At 41.4% G+C, this 10696-nt stretch overlaps 1 protein-coding gene across 4 annotated transcripts in view; it reads left to right on the top strand.

Annotated features, from left to right (window-relative positions):
• Positions 1 to 526: 526 nt before the first annotated feature.
• The window catches only part of KCNMA1 (potassium calcium-activated channel subfamily M alpha 1), a 378417-nt gene continuing 368247 nt past the window's right edge, over positions 527 to 10696 (top strand). For all 4 annotated transcript variants that reach the window (XM_030452777.1, XM_030452778.1, XM_030452776.1 and 1 more), the window contains exon 1: positions 527 to 977. In XM_030452777.1, coding sequence (XP_030308637.1) covers positions 651 to 977 — 327 coding nt within the window. In that variant the 5' untranslated portion in view covers positions 527 to 650. The remainder of the gene's footprint in view (positions 978 to 10696) is intronic.

The raw sequence follows: 10696 nt of genomic DNA, 5'->3' as shown, positions 1-10696 counted from the left end.
ACTGAGTATCGCTAATAACAAGTTAAGGACTAATAACAATAATAACAGACCACCTCCGGGAGGAGCGGCGGCGGAGGCTGAGAGATCCCCGCTGAGGGCAGCGGGGTTGCAGCGCTGGGTATCTTGGAGGGACGCTCCGAGGCATCAGTTTGTGGTGGTGGATGTTTTTGTTGGGGGTGGGCGGGGTGGGGGCCGTGTATGCGGGAGAAGGAAGGGGTGGGAATCTGAGGAGGAGACTACCTTTTTAGTCGGATTATTTTAAGGGCTCTCTTTTTTTTTTTTTTTTTTTTTTTTATTTATTTTTTTTTCCTTTGGATATTATTTTCGCCGTACAAGGAGGACGCTCGCAATTCACCGGCCTGTCAGCTCCCGAGAGGGACCCGGGGGGGTGGGGGGGGTTGGGACTCTGCGGTTTTTCTTCATCTTCTTGTTTGTTTCGTTTTCATTGGGGTTGTTTTGATTTTTTTTTTGGGGGGTGGGCTTTTTTTTTTTCCCTTTTTTTTTTTTTTTTTTTTTTTCTTTTTCCCGCTGAGCAGCAGCGGCGGCGACAGCAGCAGCAGCAGCAATATGGCTGGTGATGGGTTTTTTGGGGGGCGCTGGCGGCGGGAGGAGCTCTGGGAAGCCCCTGCGCGCCCGGCTTGCTGTTAGCTATGGCAAATGGCAGCGGCGGCGGCGGCGGCGGCGGCTCCTACCCGGGCGGCAGCGGCGGCAGCGGCGGCATTAGAATGAGTAACAATATCAACGCCAACAATCTCAACACAGACTCGTCCTCCTCCCCCGTCAATGTGCCCAAGATGGATGCGCTCATCATCCCGGTGACCATGGAGGTGCCCTGCGATAGCCGCGGACAGCGCATGTGGTGGGCTTTCCTCGCCTCATCCATGGTCACTTTCTTTGGGGGACTGTTTATCATCCTGCTGTGGAGGACCCTCAAGTACCTGTGGACTGTCTGCTGCCACTGCGGGGTCAAAAACAAGGTAACTCCCCCCCCTTCCACACACACACACACCTTATCCCCTTCCCTTTCTGGTGATGGTTTGGTGCGGTGGTGGTGAGGAGGTGGAGTAGGAGCTCACACCTGGGTGAGGTGGCCCTTGAGGAGATGCCTCGGGCTGGTGTTGCATGGCAATGGTGCTGTTGTGGAAGGGTTGCTGGAGGGGCGAGGTGTTGGGTCATGTCTTGGGATATTCCTCTCTCTTTGCCTCCCACCCCATGCTTTCATCTGGTGGCACAAAGTTACACCAAGGCTCACCCTCTTGGGCAGACACCCGCTGGCACGGGATGGTGTGGTCCCAAACTTGATGTGCAGCCCCAGGACCGCATAGGATGGCAGGGGGGGAGTGTTTATTTACCTATCTAGGCTTGCAGCTAGCTTGGGAAATGAGAAACTTGGGCAAAACTAAAAAGGTAAACTTCTCATTTGAGCAAATACATGTCAAGCTACTTCTGCTCCCTGAGGAGCTTTGCCACATCTGTTTGAGAAATGAAATGCAGATAACAAAAAGTACTCAGTGCATTGGTGAGTGATGCCCCAGATCAATATTCTTTTAACCTAAGTGAAATCTTTGAGGCAACCTCCCTGCCCCTTTGATTTTCATGCATTGCCAGCTGGAAGGCAGCATAGCATGTGGAGGAAGGTTGGCTCCTGAGCTGGAGGCTCTGTTTCAAACCAAAGCTAAGGTTTTGCTCAGTGCCAGACACTCTTTTTTTGGTTAAGACAAATGGGATAGAAAGTGTTAAGACTCTGTATTCGTGAAAGTGGATTTTGACAGACCCCAAAATAGACCAGCAGCTGGAGTTTCTCCCCTTCCCTTTTCACATTTTTGGGATTACAACTGGAATAATATCTGCTTCAGTTATTCCTGGCACACAGACACCCACAAAAACACACACACCTTTTAATATATGGTTGCTAGGTTGCTGGCTTGCTTTGACGTACAGTGAGCTGTCTTCCCCCTTCTCCTATCCCCTCCCCTCTGAACATATTTGATACAGCCCAAAACCCAGCTGTATGAAGGATCTAAGACTTAGAGGGAACCAAAGGAAGTGTGTGAGAAGTTCTGGTACTTGCTTCTTTGTGTATTTGGGTTTAGTGAGGTGGGTGTCCAGTTTGGGTTGCCTCAATGAACCTCCACAGATTCCAGTAGGATGCAGAAGAGCTACAGTGAACTTGGCTTATCTACGGAAGAAATGATTGCTAGAGATAATTTAACTCTGCCTTAAGCTTTAGGAAACCTAGCAGGCAGTATGTAGGTGTTTTTTTAATTTGTTCCAAACGAAACATGACCTTTCCTAGAGAGGTGTTAGCCAGGTATGATGATAAAGCTTGAATGAACTTGTGATAATAAGGCTGTCTTGTAAAACACCATAGGTGTTAAAAGTGTTAAGGTAAGTTGACACTTACCTTTAGCTTCTTGTGTGCATTTAGCATTTTCCTCTGCACACGATGAGACAAATCTGCAAGGGCTGTTGAGCATCTTGATGAAAAAGAAAATCCTACAGGTTAGCACTTTGGGCATCTTTCCTTGAGCAAATGGGAAGTTGAGACTTGTACACAGAATTTTTATTCCCAGTGTCTTGGTGGGTATTTATGGTCTGATAGCTCATTTTTGGGACACAGTTGGTTAAAGCAGATCATTAATTTCTTAACCAGTCCAGAAAGGCATATCCAAACTGTTTACAAAAGCTCTTAGGCTACATGTATCATCTCACTAAGTAACATGTAGCATCCAGGGGTTCCATCACACCCAGCCTGAGTGACTTGACATGCTGTGGCTGTCTTGTTTTAAGGTTGGGGTTTATTTCATGTTTGAGACCTGAAGTAGCCATGTCCAGGAATATCATTCCCTGGGGCAGGAAGGTGAAGGATTCTGCAGGTAGGGGGAGATAAATGTCTCCTTTTTGTGGTTGCATTTGGTCCCCTTGAAAGGGTTCCTGAGCATCCAGTGAGGAACTTTCAAGTTCCTTCATTCTGTACATACTACAAGTGGGAACTGGAGGGAATTCTGTGTGTGTAAGGAGTAACTACTTAATGCAAAACACTTTTGTGGTGTTCAGGGTGTAAAGGCTAATTGGAAATGTCTTAAACTTAACTAAACTGTTACCAAACACATGCTTTGTGCTGCATGGGAATGGAGAAAAGGCTGCCAAGGCTGCTGGTGCAACCTGTGAAGGCAAATATATGCTATGCCAACTCTATTGGACCTACTAGAAAAAACATTTTTACAAGAATTAGCTCCTCCTACTGCAGGACTTAAGAAGTTTTGTGCATGTTAGGATCTTTGCTTCCCTGTGCTGCCTTTTCTGCTGCTCCACAGTTGGTAGCTGAGTTGGTTTATCCAACCTTGTCTCACCATCTCCATCAGGAGTGGTCGCAGCAAGGGAGAGAAAAGAAATCTTTCTCATGTGTATTTCCTGTCACTTCATGTTGAACAATTCACATATCTATGTGAATGATTCACACAGTTGCTGTGGTAACACCCGTGTCCATGTATGTTATTGCAAGGACCTGTAAAAAGTTCTCTTTTCCTGCTGTATTTAAGCACAACATTGTATTCCTCAGATCTGTCAGTGTTTGTCTTGGGATGTAACACTTTAATGGTTCAACAGAAGGATGTAGAATGAGGATTTCGGTTGGTTTTGCTTTTGTTTTCTTATTTTTTCTCTTTTAAGACATTGAATTTAAGGCTGGAATTTAAAACTGTGATACAAATAGTTTAACACTTTGTGGAATTAATTTTCAATAGAGTTTTGGTTTTTTCATTTTTTTTCCTTTTTTTTTTTTTTTTTCTTTTCTTGGGGATAAGAAAATCAAGGCAAGAATATAAAAACTTCTGCTAACAGAATGAGAAACGTTGCCTCTTAAAATTCCATATCCAATTTGTGTCATCATGTATGAGCAGACCATTAATATTAATCATGTACTAAAAATGATTGTTGAGCTTTGAGGATGTTTTTATTCTCCATACTTGCTGTGTGAGATGACATGTTTTAAAGTCTGCCAAAAAGAAAAATGTAAATCCTGACCTGTGCTGTCAATGGTTCATGTAATGTGAGAAGTAACAATTCAGTTGTTACTTACAACTGAAGCCCTTGTGTTCCTTCATTTAGTATAGTATATAATTTCAGATGTGGTTCTTCCAGAAGTAGCCACAGATATATATATGAGAGACTTGAAAAATGCTGCTTTTCTCCTCAGTGTTCACATTTACATTTTTAGGAATGCTTGGATTTTGTCAAAGAACTTGTCTGCTCTTTGCTTTTTCTTTATCCCTTGACCAACTCGTTCCTTTTTCTGTATGAAAACTGGGATGTGAGATTGTAGGCTGGACACCATTAGTTGCTCTTGTTTCTGCAGATAGCAGGAAAACAAAATAAAGGTGGGTGATGAAGCCCATGGTACACACAGTTGTTAAATGCATATTATGCAACCTGTAGTTCTTTTGATTATATGGATCTGCTGCTGCAGTTTCTGTGCTCCTGAAGGGCATTTGCTACTGGCACTGATGATGTGGTTTGGCTTTGAATAAACTCTTCAACAAGAAAAAGATGCAGCAGAATGAGAGAGCATGAGGTGGGTCACAGCTTGCTCCTGGAGCTGGCCAGTGCACAATGAAGTGAAGTTTGTCCCCTGTATCACTGCTCCTAGGTTCCCCAAAGAGTGGTACCCTTATGCCTTCAAGGCTCTAGCAGCTAGAATGTGTCTTTATCACTAACCTCTGGTTGATTTTCTGTGTTTGGGAGAGCTCCCTCCCCTTCCCTGGCTCCAACTTAGGACTCATACACGTATAAAATGAAATTCTGATTATAGATGGCAATTGCTGCCCTGAAATCACAAGCCATAAAAAAAAACTTTCTTCATCTTGGCCTACGTATTTTAGAAGTTTAATAAAATATTCAGTGCTAGATGTGGTCAGGAGAAATCCACCAACATTCCCGAATGTTCTGAGTAGAAAAATAGAAGTTACATTGGAAGTGCAGTATTTGCAGAAGTCTCTGTTGAGAAGTTAGGAATTTTCTCCCGAACCTCTGAGGCTTGATAACCTATGTAAGTGGAAAAATTTTAGTTGTTTCTAAAAGAAGAATGGACATGGTGGAGAGGTCAAGGACTGACAGGTACTCAGAGGTCTTTTAAGATGATGTTTCTACAAGCAAAAAAGACACCGATACGGAGAGGTGTGTGCTGCTGTTTTCCACCCAGGGATAAAGACACCACTTTGGGCTCTCTGGAGCTCCACATGCATTTCAGGTTTTATAAACTCATGCTCAAATTGGTTATGCATGCAGAAAAGAAAATGTATGGGCAATGATTTAAGCTGTAAACCCAACAATCTCCACGAAAATGTTCTTTTGATGCAGTATCGTGCTTCCTCTCAAGGCTTTGCAACACAGGCGTTTAAGGAGAAAATCTGTGCTCCAAAGGAATTTTCAGCTCTCACACGTTTGCAAATCTGCAAGTGCTGGTTGGAAACCATTAGATTTCACGGTTTTTTTTCCAGGTTTAGCTCAGCAGAAGAAATGCCTGTGATAGGGAATGAGAAGGTTTGAGACAACAGTGATCTACATCCATAGTTTTGATACAGTGAGGTTTCTGAATGCAGAACAAGGGCAGTTGGGCACCCCAGAGATAGAAACACTGAAAATTTAGAGAGCACTGGTCCCAAGTATAATCTCTGCAGGGACAGGATCTAATAATGGTTATAATTTAAAAACAATGCTGTTCCATGTCTGTCCTGTGCTACTGCCAGAAAGTGGATTGTGAATCTTAGTAATTGAGTGTCCTTCCTGGGACAAATGTTAGTGATCTCCAGTGAGGAGGTGAAACACAGAGCAGTGGTTGGTGTTCCTTCAGAATATTTGGCTCTGGTGTTCTGTGGAATCCAACTGAGAGAGGCAGAAAGCTTCCTGTGAATTTCAGGAGTGGCTGGTAAGAATCCCTCAGCCAGATCAGGCTGTAGTTCAGCAGCAGTGGGGACTTCTGTAGGGTGAGATTGTAGGATAATAGTGCCAGAGAACCAGCATATAAATATAAAATATAATATAAAGGAAATAATAGAAATATATAAAATAATTCTGGGTGAAATTAGGGGTTGGGAAATCTTTTTGGTTCTATTAAACATACCTTGTCCCACTGCCTAAAATTATATATTTGACATACAGGAAAATCATCATATTACCAGAAGTCTGAGGAGGACACAGTAAATACAGCTCTTGAAGGTTTTCCAAGGGAAAGATTATTGAAATGTTATGCGTGGGTGTTAATGGTTAAAAAATATTTTTCTCCCCCACGTATCATTTCAGTGACAAAAGGAAAGGGACTAAACTTGAAAGAGCTATCATAAAATGCTGTGTTTCTGTAATGAGTTCATATACTGCCACGTGATGGAAGGCTCAGAATCACAGACTGTATCTCAAGGTGGAAAGGACCTGGATGATCATCAAGTCCAACTCCCTGCTCCTCCCAGGACTGCAATTCTTGACTCTGCCTCCCAGCCTGGGAAGTGAATGCAAACCCCTTTTAGATCACAAGGCTTGGCTGGCATTTCTTCCAACTTTACACAGGGCTAAACGCACAAATTCCAGGTCAGACTTCATGATTTGTGAGAGCAAGCATTCTTTTTCTGGCACTTGGGTCATCTTGGGTGACAAAGGAAGATGGGCACCCAGTAGAAGTTTGCTCCCAGGACTGTAGCTGGGTGAATAAATGAGTAATCAAGATACCTATCTGCCCTGGCTGTCAGAGATGTGGTGGTTCAGGAAGGGCCCATCTGGAATCCTGGTGGTATTTATATAGCCTGAGGAGACCTCGGGGTTGCATCTTTGAGAGGAACACTTTATTCCCATTTATAGTATTCGTGGCTCTGGGTAAATGAATGTGCTGCCACTGAAACGTGTTGAGTTCAGTTTGCTTTCAGATGATATATTGCATGTATTTGTCTGTTGGAGAGTTACAGAAATGGAGAGGGTAATTCAAAGCCTGGTGAAGTAGAGGGAGGCCATGTTAGGAACTTCAATGGTTTTGGACTCAGGCCTAGATGTTCATGGTGTTCTAGATGAATCAGATAGGTTGGGTTTGTTTTTTTTTTTTCCAAAAGAATCTTATATTAACATTTTAAGCTCTTAAAAGCTTTTCTCTTTTATTCTAGTAGAGTGTATTTACTTGGCTTGAGGCCATTCTGTTTGAGATCTCGACATTAGAAACATCATATTTCAAAATCACACCAAGTCTGTTTCCATTCCATTTAAGGCTCACACCTTCTGCCAGCCCCACCTTAGAAATCCCAATTTGGATTCTTGAACAAGTGCTGATATCCTGTCATGGCACCTTCCCTCGGAGCTGATGTGCAAAAGCAAATATTGGCTCTTTTTTTAAGTCCACATTTAGTGGAACTGGCACAAAGGTGCCTCACCCCATGGATCACCTGCAGGATGGAGCCGCACTTGCAACTACTGCCCTGCATCCTGGAAAGCCCTTTGCATGTCTTTAGCTTCATTATTTAATTTAAATATCAGAACTGCTAGCTAATAGTGGAGAAAATATTAATTTAAGTATCAGAAATGCTGACTTTAGAGTGGAGGAAACCAGAGAAATGTCATCTCCAGGGCAGAAGAGTGGTAAGGAGGACCCTAACATCACACAAAAAAAATAATTATAGGGTAACACAACAAATGGGTAAAGATTTGAGTGGCTTCTCACTGTGACTGCTAGATACAGGCCTACTGTGTTGCAGTTTGGTTTTTGTATGCTGAGGGATAAATTAATAATACAGTTTTGCTCCTCTTGGTCCAAGCAAATGCTGACTAAGTACCTGGCAGTTTTTTTCTTTTTTTAATTTAATCCATTTTTCATGATATCTTTTACATTTTTATGTAATGGTTTATCTCTTATTTATCACACAAAAAAGGTGACTCACTGTAATTTGCTGTTATTAATGAGATTAACTCTGGCACTACTGATGTTGGAGTCGTTTTTTGTTTTAAATACTTCAGTGAAACATTATTACTGAAATGCATTTAAAAAAACAACCTATTTTCAAAAGTGACCTTAATATTAACAAATATAATAAATTGAAATACATTAGAGTGATTCTCTGTTTAAGCATTTTGTAAATTTTTTTCTAGTATGAACTCTTTATCTCCGTTTTCTGCTGGACAGAAATGACTTGAATTAGGTTAATAGCTTCTTGGACCTGTAGTGGCCATGGTTGGTGTAAATTACTTCAGGTGCTTTCAGGTATCATAGAATCATAGAATCATAGAATTGGCTGGGTTGGAAGGGACCTCAGAGATCATCGAGTCCAACCCTTTTACCACCATTGCGGTTGCTAGACCATGGCACTGAGTGCCACATCCAGGCTCTTTTTAAATATCTCCAGACACGGAGAATCCACTACTTCCCTGGGCAGCCCATTCCAATGTCTGATCACCCTCTCCAGAAAGAAATTCTTTCTAATATCCAACCTAAACCTCCCCTGGCACAACTTGAGACCATGCCCTCTTGTCTTGTTGAAAGTCATCTGGCAAAAGAGACCAACCCCTCCCTGGCTCCAACCTCCTTTCAGGGAGTTGTAGAGAGTGATGAGGTCTCCCCTGAGCCTCCTCTTCTCCAGGCTGAACACCCCCAGCTCCCTCAGCCTCTCCTCATAGGATCTGTGCTCGAGTCCCTTCACCAGCCTGGTTGCCCTCCTTTGGACCTGCTCCAGGATCTCGATCTCCTTCCTGAACTGAGGGGCCCAGATCATGGTGAATCCTGGGGCTACAGGTGATTTGACTTTGCTTTCTTGAAGGGTATCAACAGGCAGATGTGGTCTTTTAGCATTTTCTGTCTTACCATACTCTAAAATTTGTTTCCTAAGGAAGCATAAACTCTATTTAGGTTTAAAGGACTGAAGGAAAATAAAAACTCCTCTCTTCTTCCTTTTAATCACAATAACAGCCTAGTTAGGAGAAAACATTGCAGGCTCTGTCTGTGGTACTAACATTTTTCCCCATGAGGACCCTTCTGAAAAACTGATGTTGTTACTTGGGAAGTTTTTATCAGCTTCTTGTGTTAGTTTGTTTTGGGTTTTTTTTTATATATACCTGGCACATTTGTATCCAAAGGCTTCTGATTCCTTCAGCATCATTAACAGTAGACTAGTAGTTTTGTGTTCATGTTCTTTTCATGTCACTTGAGGCTCTCAGCAATAATGTGTACTTCTTTCCTTGTGTCTTCCACTTTAAATTATTTTTCTTCTGTCTGCAGGATAAGGCAGTAGTCACTGTTTGTTATATTGTGCTTTTTTTTAGGGCTGTGGCTTGTAGACTTAAGGAATGATGTCTTCAATTGACAGAGGGTCTGGTTTAAGGCCATACAAAATTTTACCTGACTAAATGCTATTTTTCCTCCTCCTTGTGTCTGTAAGTTATGGTGTTGTCTTTTCAGGAGTCAGAAGAGCAGATTTTGTATTCTAGATCCATTGCTCTGAAAAGAAAACAAGCCTAAAAACTTCACTGTTTTGAAATCTGCAAAAAAATCAGTTTAGGTGCTTTGTTGGAATGTGTCCCTAGGATACAATGAAGCTTTAATTTACCAAAAGGGGAAAATGCTGTCTGTAGCATGGAGCTTTGATTCTGCCTGGATGAGTTAAGTGATAAAATTTTTATGTTAACTTCACTGATATGTACTATAGGAATATACAAAGTACAAATAGAGATGGGGTTTTTTTTGAGCTGCCAGCTGACTGTCAAGATGGGATTCCAGGGGCAAAATTTAAAAAAAAAAATGTGGTTTTTCTGATTTCCAATTGATAAAATTATATTTGTTATTGATTAGGCATAATTTTTTTGGAAAAAACCTCTCACAGCAATTGTTTTGGTTTGGATGTGAAACTTGAGTCAATACTTGCACAAAACAGCTGCTTAGACACCAAACTTTAAAGTCCTTATTTGGGTCTTAAATGTAAAGTCAGTGATAATTACAGATGGTTTTAGGAGGTATTACTGTTCTTGAAAACTTCTTTCCTTGTTCAGACATTTGTTAATAAACCCTACAACTAAAATCCAGGCATTTATTTATTTTTTAATGTTGACCTTACGTATTTTGTTATGGACTTGAGTAGCATTTATGTAACTCCTTGGCTTCTTTTCTCTGTATATTTACATAGGAAAAGATACTTCAGTGTTTGTAAACTTACACACAGTTTTAAAGCCCTTTAAAGCAGCAGTGGCTCTTGTATCAACCTCTAATACTCTAATTTTCCTTCATCTAAGAGGTTGATCTACACCTCCTAATTAAATATATTTATTTCCAGCTGGTCAAAGATATCTTTAGTTAAAAATAAGTGAAATTATGTTTTCTGGAGCCCCCACATAGAAACTGGGTAATCAGAATATGTTATACTTTCTGTGGCTACAGTTGCTTTAATAAATCTGTATATAAACCTTTGACTTCATTGACCACCCATGCAATTATTTGTCTTTGGGTTTCAGTTCTTTAAAGTGAGAAATGCTAATGGCTTAATCTTGCTCTTTTTCCCGAGGTGTCCAAAAGTAAAAAGTGTCCTTACATTTGATTTCAGAAACTTTATTTAAGAGACCTTTTTTCCTGTTAAAGAGTGGCCAGATGAGAGAACTTCATTGCTTTCTAGATATGGAAAATAATTCAGCTTCTAGGGTGAAATGTTTACAACTCCTGAATTTCATGGGATTTTCTGTC

This window comes from Calypte anna, chromosome 6 (genome assembly GCF_003957555.1).
Source record: "Calypte anna isolate BGI_N300 chromosome 6, bCalAnn1_v1.p, whole genome shotgun sequence".
NCBI lineage: Eukaryota > Metazoa > Chordata > Aves > Apodiformes > Trochilidae > Calypte > Calypte anna.
Note: the sequence above shows the minus strand (reverse complement) of the source record. Positions and strands in the feature narration are given on the sequence as shown.